The 22,124-nt window shown below is 57.9% G+C and overlaps 1 protein-coding gene across 1 annotated transcript in view; it reads right to left on the bottom strand.

Annotated features, from left to right (window-relative positions):
• Positions 1-19,880, bottom strand: part of PTGS1 (prostaglandin-endoperoxide synthase 1) — a 31,786-nt gene extending 11,906 nt beyond the window's left edge. Inside the window, exons 1-2 of the mRNA XM_075015688.1 lie at positions 19,709-19,880; positions 19,556-19,627 (exon numbers count right to left, since the gene is read on the bottom strand). Of these exons, the coding sequence (XP_074871789.1) occupies positions 19,556-19,627; positions 19,709-19,877 (241 nt within the window). The 5' untranslated portion in view covers positions 19,878-19,880. The remainder of the gene's footprint in view (positions 1-19,555; positions 19,628-19,708) is intronic.
• Positions 19,881-22,124: the final 2,244 nt, after the last annotated feature.

Below are 22,124 nucleotides of genomic sequence, written 5' to 3'. Positions count from 1 at the left end.
CGCACCTGCTGGGCATAAGGGGCGTCTGTGAGATGACAGGCATGGGCTGGGAAAGAGGCAAGGGAGACCCATCCCCGGCTGCAATCCCTCCTGGTCTGGCAGATGGCCCCAGGCCAAACCAGGGGCAGTTTTTATATTTTCTTTTTTCTTGTTTGTTTCCATCCATTCTTTCCAGCAATGTGTTGCTCCCCCAGCAGGCAGTGGGACCTGCCATGCTGGGAGAAGGTGACGTAGCACCCAATGGGACTCAGCAAGCCTATGCTCTGCTGCCCCCCAGGAGAAGGTGCGTGGAAGGCATTTTGGGTGTGGCCGCACCCTTAGCGTAAAGCTCACGCGTGACAGAGCAGCAGGATCTGGGCCCCAGGAGCTGCAGTGGGGTTTGCTGTGCATGGTCAGGAATCACAGCTCTGGCTTCTTAACCAAACCTGCCCCAGGCTGAAGTAATATCCTTGCTGCCCTGGGAATGCAGCGCACAGGATCAGCACGAAAAGAACGTGAAATGCACAGCCAGAGGTGCTGCTGAGCTGCCGTTACCATCCCTCCTCTGGGACCAGACGCACCCTAGAGCTTCAGGGGGCTATTGCTCCCAAGGTGCCTTGTACCACTGACCTGTGCCCTACCCAGTGCTTCTCAGGGGGCCTGGGAAGATTTTGTATCAATTGTGACAGCAATACCAAGCACGCGCCCAGCACTGGAGGCTATTCAGGGCCCAGCACACTTCTTCAGTACACCCATCGCAGGGATTGGAACTTCCTGCATGTACGAATAGACCCCGGAGTATCATCTCGTTTCATGGGAGGAAACAGGCATGAGACTGGAGAGGAGGAGGCGACAGGTTTAAGTCTGCACAGGGATGCAGGGACAGTGCTCAGCATCTCTCACCATTAGGTCTGTCATGTCAGAGCTCACTCTAATGCCCAAGGCTGGCAGCAGCTAGCTGCCCTTCTGGCCCTCAGCAACACGAAGTGGCCAGCTTCTGAGTGGGGAGGGTGCCAGGGTGCCTGGGAAGCTACCAGCAGGAGAGCTGTGCAGTGACAAAGACACTCCCCCAGGGAAATGTTGTTTGTGTGAAGAGATTCATCCCCGGAGGGCAGAAATCCTTTCAAATACCATGCGCCGCATTTGGCAAGAGCAGGAACCTGCTTGGCTTGGCAGGGCTGCCTCGCTGGAGGGGCCAGACCACTGTGCTGCTAGGGCCCCTGGAGTCCTAGGTGCAAAGCAAGTTGAGAAAGCTACTCCCCTCTGACATCTGCTGGGGGACCTTTATAGAAGCCCTTGATAAATCCCTGCTCCATCTGCTCTGCACAGAGCTTTGCACTGGAAAGGAACAGCAGCACAGCTGGGTCTGCCAGCTCCTTTATCAATCACTTTTATAGCACCATAAATTTGCAAAGATAGGCCCTGTTCCCAGTAAAATACAGGAGCCAAAGACGGACCAGGCAAGGGAGAAAGATAAAACTCTGAGAGGAAGTAGCCGGAGGGAGGAGGAGAGAGACAGGAGTTGGGAGGAGCTGGCTGCCAAGGCTCATTGCTCAACCCTTCAGCTCCCATGGTTGCGTGCAGGCATGTGCTGCTGCAGCCTCCTCCTGAATGTGCCAGTGTGGGGGTGGAATTACCAGAGACCCCGTCACAAGCAAGCTTAGGCAAAGCCCAATGGCCTGCGGCCCAGGGGTGCTGTTGTCAAAGGGGCCTTCGTTTTGAAAGGCTCCATCAGTTGTTGGGTTCCTGGAGACGCTTTGGCAGGCGGCGTTTGCTCACACGCTAGCAGTCAGTAGAGCAGCTCCTGGACCTTTCATTAAGGGATTGTTAATGCAAACTCACTCCACATGCTCCCTGTCGCCCGAGGAAAGGGCAGATGTGTCTTCCAGGGAGGCGGCAGTGGAGAGGAAGTGGCTTCCAGAGCTTTCCCGGTTTTGAGTCATACGGCTCCAGACAAACCCGCTTCAGTTAAAAGTTCCAGTGAGCCAGTGGCGAGAGCTGGGAAAAGCCGTGCGAATCCCAGGCCTCTTGCGTTCATTCCTCCCATCCAGGACAGACCACGGGGCGAATTAAGAACAGGTGGGCCCTGGGACAATACAGTCACAAGAGGGGACCCTAAAATATTAATATAATGTCCTCATGCTTTAAAGACCGTTCATGCCTATTATCACTCAGGCTGCACAATACAATTCCACTTAAATGAATTTTAAGAATGAAGTGACACATTTCTTCTGTTCCGTGCAAGTGAATTGGTTAAACCCAGTGGAGCTATGGAGGCCCTCACGCCTGGGGACGCTGGGGCAATGGCCCCTTTTTCCCTCATGAGAGGTCAACAAGAGCTTGGAGTCTTCTTGGTTGCAAGCACAGGCTGGCTTCCCCCTTTCCCCAGTAACATGGGGCCAGCATTAGACTTATCTGAAGCCCCAACGAAGAGTCCGTCCAAATCTCAGCTATCCCTTTGCAGGAGTTTCTCCTAGTCACCTGCCCAGTGGTAACACAACAGTTATCCACTGCCAGACTGAACGCGAAATGCCTTTGGGGAGCAGGAATGCAACACGCAGCCTCTGGAGAGCTTGTTCGGTATTGTGGCCTCTCAGCTGCTGTATGTCCCTAGGGGGCTGTTGAAGCTAACAGACTCATGCCAGTCTAAACCTGCCTAGCACCTGACCTGGGAAGATCAGGGCGGCGAATGTCCAAGAGCGGGAGTTCCAAAGACACAGAGGGCACGTAGGTCCCCAGTCCCGACTGTGTGGCAACTGCAGCGCAGAGCAGGGTTCCCTCTAATTTTTCTCCATCCATGTGTGGAATAAACTTTGTTATGCCCCAAGGTACATGCTGATGTGCGCCACCAGTAAGAACACAGGAGGCTGTGGGTGGCATGTGCAAATATGCACCACCTGAAGAAACAGCAAACCTAGCTGTGGGCACGCTGGCTCCCTCCTGGGTGTCCGCCCCAGCACTCAACAGGCAGGGAACGCTGTCCTGGAGCCCAGCCATCCTTTGACAATGACCCCCAAAACCTGGCAGCAGCCAGCAGCAGGACGGTGTTTGTCACATGTCGCCTGTGCATTGGTGCTCCTCGTCAGCTGTGCCTCACAGCCACCTTGACCCTGGGCTTCCACCTCATCCCAGCCAATGCTCCTTAGAAACACTCCACTTGGGGTAAAGTGAACTCCTGCTGGCCGGGAAGCGCAGCAGTTGGGTCAGAATGAAAGCAGCCTGGGAGAAAGGCTGCTCCAGCTCTCGGAGAGGAGGTTTGAACTGCAGGCATGGTGGAGCGACTCCAAACTTATGTAAATAGTCTTCATTTGTAAACGCTGGATGACTTAGAAGTGCTCTCCAGGGCAAAGGCTGGATATTTCTGCTGTTCTTTGGTTTGCTCTGGATTACCCCACAGCTGGCGGCAGCCAATCAACAGCAACAAATGTGATCCTTGTTTCAACACCAATCCCCCAACCAAAGTGGTGCCGCTGACGGGCTTTTGCAGCAGCTTGCGTAGAGTGTGTCTCCTGCATCCTGAAGCAAAGCAGTCTCCCAGGCCCTGCAGGCTGCTAGGACGGCACAGTCCTTAGCAGCTGGGGTTTGCCAACTCTCCCCTGTCCACACTGCACGCTCAAGGAGCAGCCTCACTTTAGGTCATGGTGGATTCAGACCTGTCTGAGTGGGCAGCCAGAGAATAGCTTATCATTGCCAGAGGAGGAATACAGGTTGCACCTCTCTAGTCCGGCATTCTCAGGACCTGACCGATGCCAAATGAGAGAATTTGCTGGACCATGGGAGGTCAATGTTGCCTAGCACATTAACAACACTTCCACTGCTCACTGGGCTCTAAGGAGACATTTACGGGTAAATTACAGCTAAAGAACAGCCCAGAACACTCAGAGCCAGGACTCGTGGCTGGAAACAAACTTTATGGGATCACGAGAAACTTGGCCACAACCACAATAAGTGGCTGTCCAGCTAAATAAAATCATGCTGGATTACAGCTATTGCCAGGTGAAAGAGTTCTGGATTTAAGAGGTTCAACCTGTGTATGAATTTGAAGAAATTTGGACCCTGTTTCTGGACCCCTTTGGATGAGAAATTTGAGGTGTTTCAAAGACTGCCAGCTGTCCATTCCCCTGCAACACTCCTCTTTTCCTTTCCCTTCTCGCCCTGTTCATGTACATCTGCTCCTATTTTACCTCTGTTTCACCCACCCAAATGTGTTCTGTCTGTGCAGCAGCAGCTGCTTCACTAGTGCTGGCTCTTGCAGCTTAAACAAGTTATACAGCTGCAGGATTGTCCAGTCAGATTGGAGGGCCTGCGAGGGGCCCAGTATTGGGAAATACACGTTGTCAGTTAGTCGCCTTTGTGTGCTTTTCGTTGGCTGTTTCTCTACGAAAATTAATTTAAAAATAGGAAATAGTCACAATCTGGGGATACGTGGCTGGATCCCATAATAGCAGACAAAGCGGACCTGATTCATGAGTGCTCAGAGGCCTCTTTCTTCTGCTTCAGTGCTAGGAGGAAGCCTTAAGCTGGGTGGCCAGGGTCCCTTGTGCATATCTCCCACTTCAAAGAGGTTCCTGGCCAGCAGAGAGATGCTGGGACAGCTCTGTGCCTCAGCGCTGGCATAGGAGACATGCTTGGGGTTGGGATGCAGGAAGAGCGGGTAGCCAATGCACAGTGCTCTTCCATAAGCCTCCTTTGCCTCATGTCCCTGGTGGGCTACAGGCAGCCCAAATGTCACTTGGAACAGGCCTGAGGTGGGATATTCCCACCAGGCCCTGGCTGTCCCAGGAACTCAGGCCAGGAACTGAGAACAGGCACGGTGGAGTCTTTGGTGTCTTATTTCAGTCTAGGCCAGTGGTTCCCAGCCTTTTCCAGAGGGGGACCCATTCTGACAATTCAGGAAGACTTGGTGACCGAAGGCACTTTAAAAACGGGGGGTGGGGAAAGCAGCGCCATAATGAGCTAATTTTGTGCTTGAGGCAAGAATATAAAATTTTGCCCCTTCATGTTTATATATTAATAGTTATTCCATACAAAAGGGAAAATACATTCATAAAATAATAGCACTGTTTCTTTATTATAGTTTATTAATTTATTATTATACTTAATCTGAGTTGCAGTGGGGGAAAGACTCATCCTCAGACTACTGCCCCTGCCCCTAGCTCAACCCCCACACCCAGAGGCTGGAGGCGCTTGGGGTTGGGGGGTCACAAACAAAAAATGAAAACTGAGAAATCAGCTACATAGAAGAGAAGGGGCGGGGCAAAAGTGGGGAAGGGACGAGGGGGCATGAAAATTATTGCCAGAGACTATTCAGTGGCTTGCCTGGCATCACTACGAATATAAAAGATGCGGCAGCAGTCTGCGTGAGGCGGGGGAGGGGAGCCCAAATTTTTTTAAAAGGGGGCCAGATGGCAATTTTTAAATGTTCCAGGGGCTGAACACAAAATAGCCCCAAACAACCACCACATCACCACCCCTGCCCCTGGCCTTAGAGCCCCCCAGCAGCTCCAAACTGCCCCAGACTTAGAGCCCCCCAGCAGCTCCAAACTGCCCCAGCCTTAGAGCCCCCCAGCAGCTCCAAACTGCCCCCAGCCTTAGACCCCCCCCAGCAGCTCCAAACTGCCCCAGCTTTAGACCCCCCCAGCAGCTCCAAACTGCCCCAGACTTAGAGCCCCCCAGCAGCTCCAAACTGCCCCCAGCCTTAGACCCCCCCAGCAGCTCCAAACTGCCCCCAGCCTTAGAGCCCCCAGCAGCTCCAAACTGCCCCCAGCGTTAGAGCCCCCAACAGCCCCAACTGCCCCCAGCCTTAGACCCCCGCAGCAGCTCCAAACTGCCCCCAGCCTTAGAGCCCCCAGCAGCTCCAAACTGCCCCCAGCCTTAGAGCCCCCCAGCAGCTCCAAACTGCCCCCAGCGTTAGAGCCCCCAACAGCCCCAACTGCCCCCAGCCTTAGACCCCCGCAGCAGCTCCAAACTGCCCCCAGCCTTAGACACTCCTCCTCGTCCCACATCCTCTTCACCAGGGCTGCTAGGCGGAGCGGTTCCCCCAGCCCTCCTGCTCCTAGCAAGTAACAGTCATTAAAACCAATTAACTCGTGTTTCATTCGTACCAGCCATGGTTCTAGTTGTGCCAGGAGCCCCACCTGAGGGCAAGGCCCCGTATGCTAGGCAGACGCAGTGGCAATCTCTGACCCAAACAGCTTCCCAGCTGGATAGAGCAGACAAGGGGAGAGAGAAGACAGAAGGGGTTGTTTACTCCAGCTGTAACCTGGAGATGGTCTTGAATCTGAGCACAGCCCCAGCCTCCTGCCCAACCCCAGGGACACGCCGGGGTACGGTGGTATTGCGTGGGAGTGCCGCGGCCTGGCTTCCCCTTGGCCACTGGTAAGAGGTGACCTTGTGTAAGGATGGCTGTAACAGGAGTTGTAAGGCGGAACCTTGGCCAGGCTGACAGTGAAGGATGGGGGGGGTGGCTGGAGCAGAGAACTCTCTGGACAGTGGGTTTGTCTGTCCCAGGACAGGACCCCTCAGCCCATCCCTGTGGCATTGCAGCGCTGAAGGAGTTAATGGGATACACTCTGCAGTGGACTCTGCTCTTCACGTCTCCCGGGTCCGGAAGCGCTGCTAAGGAGTGAGGTGTTACTGGGTCGGTCATGCGGGTGGGTTCTGCAGCATGCTCTGGATGGGGCCAGCTGCCGGCTTGGGCTTATGCCTGGGCTGACACACTGAGTGCCCTGGGCTGGCAATTCCCTGCGGGGCGGGATCCGGGAGGCTGCAGAGAGCAGCATGTGTTAGTGCAGAGGGTGGGAGAGTGTCGCAAACGGCCCCTTTCCAGCCAGCAGCGAGGGTCTAGCTCAAGAGCACCTTTGCTGCCACCTCTGTCCCATCACTGACCCTGCCCGGAGCTCCCAGTCCGTGAGCCTAGAACGTCCCATCAGCTGCAGCCCACAATGGCTTCTCTCCAGGCTCCATTACTGATGCTGTGTAGAACACAGCTGCACCGAGCGGTGCCGCTTCCTCTGTGGTCACCGTCAGGGTCAATATCCGCCCTGAGCATCCTGACCAAATGAGCACCGGGTGAGTCAGGGAGCACCGGGGGTAGGGCCTGGGAGCAGATTGCTCAATGACGCAGTCCTGGTTTGAACAGTGGTTTAGTGGCAAATAGTGACCAGAAGCCTGAGCAGAAATTAGCATAGTTCCTACATATTGAGACCAGCTGCAGTGACACAGGCCTTTTCTGCCCTGGACACATCCCCATGCGCAATGAGCCTTTGGTCTCAGGGCCGCTAAACTGAGTGAGATTCCAGCACTCCCAACTGTTCCGCAGATGTCGAGTATTGTGTGTCTTCTCCGCTGTGAAAACGGGGTTGGTGGGCAGGCTTGGGGCTTGAGATGGGCCATTTGTTGGGTTTATGGGACCCTACGCAGAGCTATGAAACCGGTGCTCCTCTGCCCGACGGCAGCTGGTGGGAGGGGAGGGGGATTTGTTTAGAGATGTGATTTTGCAGTCATCAGCTCCATGCCAGTGAAATATTTTTTAAAATAAAGGGAAGGCCCAGAAACAGCCAATCCAGAAACACTCAGGTTGCGGGGCCAAACGCCTGTTAAATGGCTTCGTTACCCCTTGAACAGCTCTCGGACAGGCCTGCTCATGGGTTTGGCTTCTCCCTTTTAACTAACTAGCACCTTGGGTGGGAGCAGAGCCCCAGAACAGGGCCAGGGAGAGACAGGGGGTGCTCACTAAGACCCAATGGTACCCCACATTTTGGGGAGCCCCATGCAACTGTGTATTCTGTTTATGGGTAAGGCTGGCCCTGGCCTGGAGGGTGCAATCAGTGTGCTTTTAAAAATAAGGCTGCAAGGTTTGTGTTACCGGGGACCAGCATGAGACAGCTGCACCCCCCAAGAAACAACAGAACCAGGCAGGGCTCAGCTGACGGGCTGTTAGAACAGAGGCCAGCCTGCCCTAGGGGTGTGACGCTGCCAGCTAGCAGCCCTGACAAGGGACTGGCAACTTCTCTCCTCTCTGGTGCCCCTGTGGAAATCCGGCTTGGAGGGTCCAGGAGCCTGGCAGCCATGGCCCCCGGGCCGTAACTTTCAGCACCAGACTCGGTAAGGCCCTGACGTGGGAATGCAACTCCAGTGGCCAAAGTCTGAGCCCTTCGCTTTCATCCCTCTTGCTGGATTGAGAATAATGACTGTGGCGAGGAAGGGGCCCTGGCAGGCTGTGCACGGGCCGGGAGCAGACAGAGCTCCTGACACACCTGATCCCAGCTGGTGGCACAGGGCTCAGGAGCACCTCCCCCAGGCTGCTCTGTGGGTAGCTTGCCCCACAGCTGAACACCAGCGGAGAGGCCAGACCTTCAGCCTTGCAGGGCTGGTTGCAGCAGCAGAGCCCCGCTAGAACGGAATTCCACGGCAATGTGTGGGTTCCAAGGCTGGCTGAATCACCCCCAAATCGCCAACCCAGAGCACAGGACCAGCTGGGGCTTGGCTCCCCTCCCGGAGCACAAACCAGGCCCCCCTGGAGACAGCACCAAAGACCAGTGGCACCAGTGGCCTGTGGGCCAGTGACTTCAGTGAGCATTGGCCCCACCCTTATTGCTCCCTCCCTGCTCTGTCAGGGTCTGCAGTCAGCACCCGTGCTCAGCTGGCTTTTGTCCTAGCCACCTTCCCACCACACACACGTGCCTCTCACTGGAGTTTACTAGCAGCGTCGGGCCTGGCTGAGGGGATAGAGACCGTTGGCTGCTTCCTGCTAAGCAGCCCGCTTGGCTCCACCGATGCAGGCGAAGCCGCTCCAGTGCTGGTTGACCTCCTGCGCCTCCCCCAGTTCGACCCCTGCATGTGCCCAGGGCGCGCTCCCTCCCCTTGCAGCTGGCTGGAAACGGCTCATGAAGGGACTCAGCTGACTGCTGCACCCGGGTCCGTGGGACACCCCCCAGCCCCAGTGACACGCGCACGTGGGGGCAGCTGCAAGGAGGGCGCACCTGTGCAATGTGGTCACTTGCAGCTGGGCTGGGCGGACACCTGTGCTCAAGCTCCACAGCTGACGCCCGATCTACCTGCAGTGCAGGCCAGGGGTCCCCCTTGCATGGCTGCGCAGCTTCCTAATAAGCCCCATGCTGGGGCTCACGCTGGCCATGCACTGTGCTGCGTTCCTCCAGCTCCAGCAGCAGGGCTGGGTTGATAAAGGGGCTTGAGGGTCTGTAGCACGGACCAGGTCTGTAGCCCCTAAGCCCCAGTGTCCAGGTCCAGCCCTTCCTGGCAGGGGAGGCTGCGGGGTGAAGGCAGCTCCTGGCTCTGCCCTCACTCCTGCAGCTCCAGGATCATGGCCAATGGGAGATTGCCAGAGGTGCAGGGGGTGTCTGCAGAGGAGTGCAGGAGTGTGGCACCAGCTGTTTCCCCCACACTGGGAATCGCCCCAGGTAAGTGCCCTGCACCCCCAACCCTGAGCCCCCTCCTGTGCCCTAGTCCCTAGCTTTCACCCAGATCCCACAGCCCAATCTCCTGCTCCTGCCCCAGATCCGAGCCCCTTCCTGCATCCTAAGTGCCTGGCTCCCTCCAAGGCTCTGCATCCCACTCCCAGGCCCCAGCCCTTAACCTGCTCCAGCACCCCAGAGCCCACACCCCAACCCGGAGCCCCATCCTGCACCCTCCAGCCTCCTGCCCTGCGCCACTCCTTCACTCCAAGCACCTTGGCCCCAACCTGGAACCCCCTTCTGCAGCACACACCTCACCCGCCCCAACCGTGTGCCCCTCCACCCTCTGAAACCACCCCGCACCCACCCCACCCCCCACCCCAGACTGTCCTGTGCAGGACGATTGTTTCATGGGCACAGTGCGGAGGAGCTGTCTCACGTCAGCTCCTGATCGGTGCTCATTACAAAACGCATTCTGCACGTGGATATAAACAATTAGACAACACTGGTGAAGACGTGGCGCGAGCGCTCCTGCCTTCCTCTCCCTAGCCCAGGGATCAGCACCCCCAGCATGGGTGCCGAGAGTGGCACATGAGCCGATTTTCATCGGCACAGGAGGTGGGAGCTCAGCCCGGCCCCTCCTCCCCTGTGCAGCCGGGAGCTTGCTCAAAGCCAGGCTGCCTGTGGGTTAACAAACGACCAGCTAATGCTACCAGCCACCACCTACACGGGAAAGCTCTGCACCTTCATTGATTTATTAACAACGCTGTTGTAAGCAGAACTATTGGTGACTTTAAAAAGTAGCACCGGCGCCTGGACCGTACACAGAGGTCAAATTTCGGCCCTTCGCCTGGGAAAAGTGGCTGGCCACTGCTCTAGACACTAGGAGAAATGAAACCAGACAGCACCACAACTATGCCCCCGCGCTCCAGTGTCCCCTCTAGCCAGTGGGACGCTATCCTGGGCAACAGGCTTGTGAGTAGCAGCTAGTTGTGTGTGTGACCAGCAGCGCAGCCACAGCCCTGAGAGCAGAAACCAGCCCGTCTTTGTCTCACGAGCAGGTCCTTCAGAAAGCAGCCATGAGAAAGGAAGGTGCAGCCACTTCCCAGGCCCACTTACCGCTTTGGTACAAACAGAGAAGCTGGGAGCCCAGCCCCTCCGAGGCGCCGGTGCCACAGGCAGGATGACCAGGACACAAGGGGGCAGGCCAAGATGGGCCTGTCCAGACAGCCAGCTTTTCCCAGCCCAAGGCTGCACCTGCAGGGAGCCGGCCCAGGCTCAGGCCAGAGGGCAGCCCCTCCCTGGTGCAGCAAGCACATTGCACAGCCGTTGCTCCCCAGGGAAAGGAAGCGCAGGAGCCCAAGTGCGAGAGCCCTGCGAGGAGACCGTGAGCTCAGGCAATGTGCTTGTCCTGGCACTGCCAGCACCGGAGCAGGTTTCCTCCTGCTCTTGTGTCGGGATCCCCTCACCCCACCTGGAGGACAAGAACTGAACTTTGCCACGTGTATCCCCCCTCAGAACTGTCATTTATCCACAGGCCTGTTTTGCGTTCTGCAGGGAAACTCTCGGCTTCAGGAACACCCTGCAGCAGGAACTGCCACAGCTACCCCCATCATGCATTAGCCCTTGTTCTGCTGGGCAGCGCTTGCTGTGGGTCTGTCTAGGCTGGCAGCACGCTCAGCTCTCTGCTGACAGGCCGGAGTTTACATCTCACACCAATGCTCAGCCTTGTGGCCAGTTCTGCAGTGTCAGGTTGCACAGCCGGGGGGGGGGGGGGCGGGGGCACTCCTCGGTCCCTCTAATTTTTTTCACCAATGGGTGGAATAAATTTTGTTATGTGCACCACCAATAAAAACACAGGCTCCCCACGGAGGGCACGCTGCTAATCAGGTGGGCAGCACCTGACTCTCGCCCGGGCAGCTGCTCAGCTTACAGGGAACACTGGTGCAGCTCGATAGCCCTTCACATGTGGTCCAAGGGAAGAACTCGCCTCTCTGCCTACATGCTGCAGAGCAGCCTTTCCATGGCGCCACTCCCCTGCCTGCCAGCTGCTCTCCTTCGAAGCATGCTCACCGACAGCAGCCAGAACCGCACAACAGGCAGGGGAAGTGTTATTTACAGGTGAAGAAGGAGAAACTGATGCGTAACACCCAGGAACACATCCCTATCATCCTGCCGATCTCAGCAGAGCTGTAACATGATCCCATAATCCCAGCTGGACAGGTGAGCACTGCAGGCCAGAACAAGTGAGCTGGAAGCCACCCATGGCTGTGGGCAAACCCTGCGCACTATGGAGGACGGTGAGGAAAGCACAGGAATGAAATTCTTGGCAAGGGGCTAGGACTCGTGGCTCCCACTGAAGGAAACGTGATTATGCAGCTTGGCAGAGCTCTACAGCTCCTGCTCCACGGCTCCTCTCAGCTCCTCCCCAGACAAACTGTGGCTTCCAGCTCCTTAGTCCCACCCAGGCCAAATGAAGAAGCTCCCAGACAGGTCCAATGCCCTGACGCTCTCAGCGTTCCCCGCGTCCCAGCCGCGCAGTGCCAGGATTACAGAGGCTGATGCACAGACATGTAAACAACCCCTTGGCTGTCGTGGGCAAACCCTCCCCCCGGCAGATCAGCCTGCCACCCCGCGCTGCCTTGGAGAAACGCCAGCCGGGGCACTTGCTGTGAGGGGTTTCCCGCCTTTGCCGCTCAGGCCTCTTTCAAGCGTCTCGTGTCTCTGCCTCCATGCCTCTGCTCAGCTCCCTGGGCTCAGCTCCAGCTGCATCTCTCTCTCTCTCAGCGCCTCCTCCCCTGTTCCTTGCTTGGCAGCTCCCAGGCCGCCCCATGCTGGACCAGCACTGAGGGAGCTTCCCACGCAAAGTCAGGCGCACACCCCCTCAGCTACCCTGCTCCAGTCAGAGCCAGCACGCGCACCTGCCTCCCGCAGACCCTGGCCTCGGACAACAACCCGCCCAGTATTCCCCAGCCACTCACTCCAGCTCCCTTAGGCTTTACTCCCGCCTCCCCGAATGCTCTTGTTGCCTCCCTGACTGCCTGCAGGGCTGGTCCCATTGCAGCGCCCTCCTGCAGAGAAGTACTCGCAGGTGGAGGGACGCGCCCAGCCCTTCTGCCATGCTCCACCTGCCGGCTGGATGGTTTGCCGGGGCGAACGGTGCTCAGCAAGGGGGTGGCAGGAGGCTGGAGGCCAGGGGCCCTTGTGCCCAGCACATCCAGCCTGGGGCCCAGCGCCACACACCCAGCTGCTGCGACTTTTGCCTTGCCACAGCAAATTCAGACTCCAGCCCGCTATCCTCCAGGCCCTTCCTCAGACCATGCTCGTGCATGGGGGAGCGGGTGGCAGGCAGCGCTGCAGCCGAGGCTCAAAGGACACGCTCCCCTTCCTACGTCTGACCCCCTGAAGTAGGGGCTCCCCCTCCAGGAGGCAGATGACAAGTCTGTCTCTAGCCCTTTCAGCCCCTGGCCTGTCTGCTGAGAGGGCCAGCTGGTGGCCTTGTGAAGCGGGCACTGATTGTCTGTGGGGTGTGTACAGAGACCTTTCCCCAACACCACCAAACTGGGCTGGGAAGTGGAAACCTGTCTAGCATATCACCAGCCCCACTGCTGCCTTCCTTGGCAGTGACCTGACCTGCGTCCCTCTGCCAGCTCCCCGGCTCCAGACAGGGAGAACAAACACCTCGGATGCATCTCAGCTGTTTTAGAGCCTGCAACTAACTTTTAGGAAGTTAAAGGCCCTGGCGAAGCTGTCGCCGTCTGCCGCACTGCGCTTTCACACGGGCTTTGAGGAAGTCCCTCCAGAGGGGCTGCCTCTGAGGATGAGCCCCCAACGTCTCCCTGCCGGGCGAGTTTGCGGAAGCTGTGCTGAGCCTCTCCTGGCGAGAACAGAGAGGTGACAGGCCACAGCCCGGCCCAGCCCAGCTTGGTCTGTCACAGAGAGAGCTTCTCCTGCTACAACGCACAGACTTTTCCACCCGTCAGACCTGCTGTGCACCGCCCTGCTCATTCCTGACCTCCTGCTCTCACTATCCCAAACCCTGGGCCTATACGCAGAGCTGCGCAGGCCCCCAGGGCCTGTCTGGCAGCTGGCCCTTGTGCTGCCCACCTTTACAGCACGAGCCCGCACACTTGTCCTGAGAGCGTGCACCTCCGCTGATGGCCAGGCAGTGTCCCAATTACACCTGCAGGGACCTGGCTCTTGGGCCCTGCTGAGCAGGAGGTGCCAGCCGGCTGGTGCTCGTCTCAATCCAGGTACAGGACTGAGATGGCCACTCCTGGACTCACATCCTGGGCCCTTTCCTAGCTTTGAGCTGCTCTCCGGCGGAGAAACCGACAGTCCTGGCCCGTTGCCTGGGCCCTGCTCCACTGCAGAAGCCAGCCCACCTCGCCGCAAAGTGGCAAAAGAGGAGAGCAGGTTTGCAGCAGCTGGGTGTGGCCTGGGCTGGTTCCTGTCGGATTTCTCCAGCCTGGCCGGTGGGTCTGCGTCCCAGGAAGCTGCTGCATGACTCTCTGCTCTGCTCGCCTTGAGTGCAGGAAAAGCTCACCCACCTCAGGGCTTGGGACCTTCCCGGGCCAGTTTCCAGAGCAGCACAGAGACAGACCCTTTGGGGTGGGGCAGCAAAATGGCCCTTCCTGCCATTAGCTGCTTTGCAGCTGTCCTTTTCTTTGTTCTCTTGGCTGAAAGGAAGCAGCCGTCCAGTGGGTGTGGCTACACTCCATTGTCAACCCCAGCTTCCAGTTGCTGGGCCCAGATCTCACAGCCATGCCAGTGTGTCCACAACACAAGACACAGCCCTACCAGCTCAGGTTTGCAGCTCGAGCTCTGCAGAAGAACAGGGCCTGGGCTGAGTTGTAGTGAGGTTTGGGTCTGACCCTCCCTCCCCTGCAGGGCCCAGAGCACTTGCTGCACCGAGTCAGACTGACCTGTGTGTGGACGGAAGGGGAATTGGGCTGAGACCGGCATCAGAGCTCAGTATGCAGTGTAGACAGGCCCTGTCCCACACTGTCCATCCCTGAGCAGCCACAGGGAGCACCAGGAAGAGGTACCATCCGTGGCCACCCACTCCAGGGCTTCTCCCGCAAGGCCCCCTGGAAATGCTGTATGGGCAAACAGCACCTGATCGTCAGCCACACAGCCTGATCTCTCCCGTCATAAGGGCTCCCCTGACCCCACGATCTGGAGGCCCTGGAGTGAGCCAGTCCCTTGCCATCTTTCCCCTTTCGAGCACACACCAGAGCTGGGGCATGCCCACTTCTGGGAGAGTCTAACACGAGACAGGAGCGCATCTTCCATTACAGAGCAGCCCTCCCTCACGCTCTGCTGCCCCAGCACACCCAGCCCGGCGCAGGTGGAATGAGGTCATTGACCAGCACTGAGAGCTCAGTGACACCCGTCTCGCAGTCCTGGGCCCGCACAACAGGGCTCTGGGAGCAAGTTATTCAGCTTTGGGCAAACCCAGGTTGTTGCAACACTCTCCCTTCCTCCACCCAAACCTTGGCCTCAGCTGAATTCAGCAGTGCTGATGAAGGGCCAGCCTGCTTACACACACACACACACACACTTCCTTGTTCTGGCTGGGACTGAAGACAGCGATGTTGAAATATGACAAGTGCAAATGAGTGAGAGCACCTGTCCTGGGCACAATTCCTGGCACAGGAGGTTTGCCTGCTCCCGACAGGCAGCTGGGTCTTATCTGCATCCGTAAGGATTTGCTGGCACAGGTGCCCTGGGCTATCACACCGGCAAAGCACACTGGGCATGGACACGGCTCTGTCAGCAAAGCTGGGCTCTACACCACCACTAAAACCTCTCCCACAAGCGAAACAAGCGTCCCTAGGACTTGGCATAGTGGGGGCACTCAGATGCTACCGTGATGGGCGCAGCACAAACCCCTTTGACAGAGAAATGAACCTGATCCACTGATTTCAGCCAACACAACGTGGGAGCCGAATTCCCACACAGTTGTGAGTGGATAGGTCTGGACGGGCGGGTCAGGTCCCCTGCCTGGCAAATACGACACGGTTTGTTACGTACAAATACTCAGCCCATGACATCATTGCAGAAAAGGAAAATCATCTAGGGACCGTGGGCTCTCTGAGGGGCTGTTTCTTTCCCCTGACCTTTTTTAATTTAAACCTGTGGTTTTGGTGCACGCAAGTGCTCTCCAGCAGCAAATCAGTAACACTCAGCCCCGTGCCAGGGCCTAAGCATTCTGAAATGCGGGCTGTGTTTGAGGCAGGCTGGAAAGTGACCCTCGTAGAGGCGTATTTGAGTTGCCGGCTCTCACAGAGACTCAGAGGAAGCTCCACCTGGAGATTCGCTCCAGGACCGCATGGCTGGTTAAAGGAGGGCTCAGGGGGTGAGGGTGGGGGAGTCTGCAGTCTGCAATGGCTTAGAAAGCAGTTGCTGCTGCTGTGCCACCCCCTGGACTTTCAAACGTGTCAGCCGCGGGGCTGGGCGGGCTGGAGCTCACGTTGCTGCAGCCGGAAGTGGCTGCCTGTCAGGGAAGGGCCCTTATAAAGAGGAACAACATAGAGACTTTAGTAACGACAGAAAGCCTCAGGCAGCCTCCCCAGCACCGCGATGGTTATCTGGGGCCAGCAGCAGGCGGCAGCCCACTTACAAGCTGGCTTCCTTACATAGCAGGGCTAGTGCTGAGCTCTGGAGAGGGAGTGGTGCTGCTAGACAGCAGCTCTGACCTCAGTCACAGAGGGCCAAGCCAGGACGCTCCACGTCAGTGGCAGCTTGCCTGAATAAAAGCCATGGCAGAGCTCAGTGAGGCCTGTGGCCCTTTGTGGGTGCTCGTCATTCTTGTGCTTCGGTCGCTTCCCCTCATTTCCCTCTGAGCTTAGTTGCCTGATGCCCCCTTGTTGGTCTCCCTCAGCATGTTGCCCCCTCAGCCTCCCTGGCCGGGTCACTGGAGAGCCACCTTTGCTCTCCCAGGTGACCCCTGGCTCTTTGCCTGCAGGTGGGCACGGCAGCCTCGGGCTGGGGGATGGGTGCAGATGGTGAGAACAGCCGCTCGGCCACACCAGGCTGTCCAGTGAAAGCCCTCGTGGCAGCAAGTCCCTTCACGAGCCCCCCAAACTTCTGCAGGCTGGGACCCAGCAGTGTTCTCACAAGGCGCGGCCTGGTGGCTGATGGGTCTTTGGTCTATAGCCATGGGCCACATCCTGGAGCCGTGGAAGTCAATGGGAGCTGCAGCACTGACTGCAACGGGACTAGGATTTTGTCCGCCGCCTGCAGCTTTGCTGCCATACACTGGCCCTTGCACGCTCCCTCCCTGTGTATGTCCAGGTGTCACCGGGAAGCTGGCGCGGAGCCACAGGCCCAGATGCTACAGAGGCAATGGTGGCTCCTAGGCCCAGCTGTATCAGGCCATGTGGCAGGACAGCTGGAAAGCACAAGAGATGGTCTTTAATGGATTGTCCATGTGAGTTATCGCATGGCCAGGTGGGACACCCATCTCCTCCTCCACAGCCTGCTGCCGGCTCGGGGCCGCACAGACCCCCCCGCCGAGCACCGAGGAGACCCCGGCGAAGCAAGCTTGGCTCGACCCTGCACTCACCGCAGGGGCGCACAAAGCGCGCTGCACACATGCAGGGCAAGGCAGCAGGGGCCGCAAGCAGGGCACCCTCTAATTTCTTCCAGCCACGGGCAGAATAAATTCTGTTCTGTGTGCCGAGGCATGTGCGGATGTGCACCATCCATAGAAACACAGGCTGCCGGCTGCGGGCGCTCTGCTCCTCAGCTGGGCAGGCCCTGAATCTCTCTCGGGCAGCCACCAAGCGCGCTGGTCACGGGGAGCACTGACCGCTAGGCAGAGGAGCATGAGGTCGCTTACATCTCAGCTTGCTGCGCGCTACCTCCTGGCCCTGCTAAGCCCTTACCGACCTCCTCAGAAAGGGGCAGCTCATGCTGTTCTCGCACACTGGGCTGCCTTTGCTCCGGACCCTCTCAGGGTGTGGCACCCAGCGGGCTCAATGCAGTGCGCACCATGAGAGCCAGGTTCACGAGGCCCCAGCAAATGGTATTCTCCTCCTACCACAGCCCCTGGGAGTGAGTGCTGGGAGAGTCCTGGGGCCCCCTGCTAAGCATGAGGTGCACCTTGTGCCCCCAAATGCAGCCACACAATCGCATGAGGCTGTGTTGCTCCCGGCACGGTCCCTGAGGGAGGCATGGGTGGCCCAGCAAGGTAAAGGTAATGGGGCCCTGATCACCCCCAGCTTTAAGGGGGGGATGCTGACTGGTGCACAGCATGCTGCGATTTGTAGTTTTTGTGGGCGTTGGATGGTGCTGGCTACAATCTGGTCTTGTTTATGTTCATTAGGTGCAGCTCTGAGGAGCTCCAATACATACAGACGCTGCTGCCCTGACAGCCCCCAGAGCCTGCTTGGCCAATACACACCTCTGCTTTGTGTGCTCTCCCTCCCTGGGCCCAGAGGGCCCTGCCTTGCCGGTCAGCTGCCGGGCCTGTCAGTTATTTTCCTTTTGAATTTGCCTTGCTGATTCCCAGGCCGGGAGGGCCAGGCTGCCAAGAACAGCGGAAGAGCAGGGAGCTTAATCCAGCCAAAGCCGCACAGGCTTGGAGGGGAGTTTAAAGAGAACATGAGCCGGAGCTGGAGAGGGAATTCTCTCCTCACCACGAGGCGCCCAGATGTGCCACTTTCAGCCACAGCGGGGGCAGTGTGGGGACACTATCCCCCGGATTCCTCTGGCCGGGAGCAGGGGAGCCAGTTGCAGGAGGGCTTTCAGACCTGCCTCCACCAGCAAGAGCCCCCTCCCTGGGGCAAAGGGAATGCCAGACCCACATGGATACTGCCACCTCTGCCCCCCCGCCCATCACTCTAGTGCCGGGGGCTCTGAGGCAGCCCTGAACCTGCCCAGACAGGGCAGTCGCAGACAGGGAGAGCCCTCAAAGAGCTATTTTTTCTGGCTCCCTTTACCTTAGGGCAAAGGGGAGATTCCCCCAGGCCATAAGGCCATTGCTGGCCAGTGGGGCCCCAAAACCTCCATGTGTCCTTTGATTAAGAGAACAACGCTGCCCAAGTGACGAGAAGGAAAACGAACAAACCTAGTGAGATATTCTGAGCTGTGCAACTCCACACACAGCCCCTCGGGTGTCTGTGCCCCACGGCTGTGTGCTATCTGCCCCTCGGGTGTCTGTGCCCCACGGCTGTGTGCTATCTGCCCCTCGGGTGTGTGTACCCCACGGCTATGTGCTATCTGCCCCTCGGGTGTGTGTACCCCACTGCTGTGTTCTGTTTGCCTCTCGGGTGTCTGTGCCCCACGGCTGTGTGCTATCTGCCCCTCGGGTGTGTGTACCCCACGGCTATGTTCTATCTGCCCCTCGGGTGTCTGTGCCCCACGGCTGTGTGCTATCTGCCCCTCGGGTGTCTGTGCCCCACGGCTGTGTGCTATCTGCCCCTCGGGTGTGTGTACCCCACGGCTGTGTGCTATCTGCCCCTCGGCTGTCTGTGCCCCACGGCTGTGTGCTATCTGCCCCTCGGGTGTGTGTACCCCATGGCTATGTTCTATCTGCCCCTCGGGTGTGTGTACCCCACTGCTGTGTGCTATCTGCCCCTCGGCTGTCTGTGCCCCACGGCTGTGTGCTATCTGCCCCTCGGGTGTGTGTACCCCATGGCTATGTTCTATCTGCCCCTCGGGTGTGTGTACCCCACGGCTATGTTCTATCTGCCCCTCGGGTGTCAGTGCCCCAGAGCTGTGCCCTTTCTGCCACTCTGGTGCCCGTAACACACAGCTGTCCCCTTTCCTCCCGTGAAGTCTCCATGCTGCACCGTGCCTGTGTCCTACCCAGCCCCGGCAGTGTCTGTGCCCCACGCCAGCACACTCCTCAGCTCTATGCGGGTGCCTTCTGTAGGTTGCTGCAGTGATCCTGCCAGGTCGGGGTAGCTGACTGTAGAATAGCGCCATGCCCCAGCTTCGCACTAATTCCCTCCCCAGCAGCAAAGCCAGGAGCCCTTCCACATGCAGCCCGTCCCACTGCAAGTTTCTATTCCACAACCACTGACACCTGCGGAGTGGGCATCCTTCCCCGGCGCCCCCAAGGCACTGGGCTCTAGCACAACTGGGGCATCTCAGGGACAGGGAGAGTGGCCCAGCCCAGCGGGATTCCTGGGCTGAGTGGGACACAGTACCTGTGCTGGGGCTGGCCGGGCTCACACATGCGCTCAGCAGGATGGTGCCCAGGGCGAAGGAGAGACACAGACCTGGAAAGCAGAGAGAAGCCATGGTCAGGAAGCCTGGCAGAGAGAGGTGGGGGGGATCCCGCCAGAGCCCCGGCTACTTACAGGTCATAGTGAGAGAGTTCCAGCAGCCCTGTTCTCGCTGCTCTGCCTTCCCGCTTTGTCCCTCCAAGGCTGTCTGGCCTCCTCCTCCCCACACTCCCACGTCTCCTTCCCCTCTTGCTCCTCCCAGTCCCCGGCTCACTGACAGGAGGGTTTGTCGGGCACACATCATCACTCAGGGCTGCTGTAACCGGGGCACAGCTGTGCCAGCAAAAGCCCAGGGCAGGTGACAGGAGAGCAGCTTTGCTGCTGGCGCTCACTGTGGCAAGGGAACCGGGATGAGCTCTATTAGCAGAAGTCTTCACTTGCCAGCCTAAGCTGCAGCTGCACGGAGGGGCTGCCCGGCTGGCTTTCTAGTGCAGACCAGGCCTCCTGCCTCCTCCCTCTCCTGCTGGCCCGCTTCCTTCCCTTCCTGCCCCCTCCTCTGCTGCTCTCCGAAGGCATCCTGTCCACAAGAGAGACCTCCCCAACGGGGTCCCCTGTAAGCTGAGTACATGGGCAGCTGCCCAGGAGAGATTCAGGTGCCACCCAGCTGACTAGCAGAGCACCCACGGCCACGCACAGTGAGCAGCATGTGTTTCTACTGGTGGTGCACATTCCTTGGTGCACATAACAAAACTTATTCTGCCCATGGATGGAAAGAATTAGAAGGAGCCCTGTTCTCCATTCCCACCCCACTTCTTAGCTGTAACAGCCCAGTCTCTGTGGCCTGTAGGACACCCTTCTGTGTAAGTGTATCCACCAGCTCCAGTGGTGGGAGCCCATATGTTCTAACCCTGAGGCTGGGCTGTGGCCACCAGCATGTCTGCAAAATGCTCAGGGTCAAGAGCATTCTTGTCTGTGCAGAATGGGTCTCGCCCTCCGAACACTGCTTCCAAGTCTTGGCATGCGAGTCCCTGCTGCCCCATGTTTCCCACAGACACAGGGCATCTCCTGGCTCCCCCAGCTCAATGCCCGAGGGCCAGCCCACATGATGGGCTTTGTCAGAGTTCCCTTTGCTTGCCGCAACTTCTGTAAATGTACAGCTGATTTAAACTGAATCAGGGTGGGACTCATCAGTGTTTTCTAGGGAACAAAGACATTGGTCCCACATTGAAACAGCCAAATCCACACCAGTCTTCATCTGCAGCCGGTGCCATATGATTTACGAGGGCACCAGCTTATACCCCCTTACAGCTGGTGGTTGGCGTAGGCTGATCTGTGGCTAAACTGTACAAAGCAACTGAGCAGACACTGCACTCACTCCCACATGATGCCGTACCCACCCTTCCCAGCATCAGTGAGGCAGGGCAGCGTGGCAGGTCTTTCTAAGACCATTTCATGGATGCTTCTAACCCTCTTCTCAGGGCTGAAATTTCCCACACAGCCCCAGGAAAGCCAAGGTCCCACTGAACAGGTAGTCATGATGCATACTTGCCTATACACCTGGGACTGACTCATGAGGGAAGGGGCCCTGGTGGTGAGCACAGGGCATCATGGTTCCCTTGAGGGCCCCAGAAGGGGGATGAGTTTACCAGTAAAACCGTAAAAGGATTTAGATCATTGTGGCTGGCCTCACTGCATGCTGAGATCCCTGCACTCTGCAACAGAATTCCTGTGTGCCCTTGGGCAAGTCACTTAGCTTCTCTGTCGCAACACTTTGTCTGTACAATTGGATAATAGCCCTGCCCTGCCCCAGGGGGGGTGTTGTGATGAGACAGATTGCAGTGTTGCTCTGCTGCGCCCAGAACAGGGGTCACATCACTGGGTGCTGGGAGGAGCAGAGCCCTTGGGGCCAGCCCAGGGGCTGGTTGCATACACCAGCCTTGTTCATTGTTCTGTTGTGAAGCCAGGGATTGATAACTGGCAAGCTGGCCTTGCAAGCCGTACACAGGGTGGGTCTGGGGCGAAAGCTGCCTGCCCTCGTCTGGGCTGGAGCCACTTCTGCCCGCCTCAGTCTGACCTTTGTGCTGCTGCTTGAATTTTGCTGTGTGCTTTGCCAAGAGGGTTCCTGCCTGAGCTCAGCAGAACTGCTCTGCTACGACTCTCTTGCACTCCACCCTCTCCACTGGGCTTTATCAAGCTTTTGCCATTCTTCTGACCCTGGCAGGAAGCGCTGCATGGGACTGGGTCCGGGCCGAGAGTTTCCTTTGCTTTATTACAGGAGCCTCTGGAGTGATTAACCCTCCTGGCTAAGATCACCTGCTTCCCCCTCTGTAGGGCTGCCAATTGCTGTGATGTTAGAGTGACCGTCAGCGCCCCAGGGTCTATCATCAAGCGACTGTGGGAGAATCTGTGTTCAGTCAAAAAAAAAAAAATGGTCCGTACTAGCCCTGCAGGTCTCAGAGTGATGCTTCAAAATGTGCAGCGAGTATGAACTAAGGGCACTGAGAGATGGCCACAACAGCATCCCAACCATATTACTTAACTATGTTTTCGG

The sequence above is a fragment of the Carettochelys insculpta genome, chromosome 21 (assembly GCF_033958435.1).
Source record: "Carettochelys insculpta isolate YL-2023 chromosome 21, ASM3395843v1, whole genome shotgun sequence".
Lineage (NCBI taxonomy): Eukaryota > Metazoa > Chordata > Testudines > Carettochelyidae > Carettochelys > Carettochelys insculpta.
This window is presented reverse-complemented; position numbering and strand designations above follow the sequence as displayed.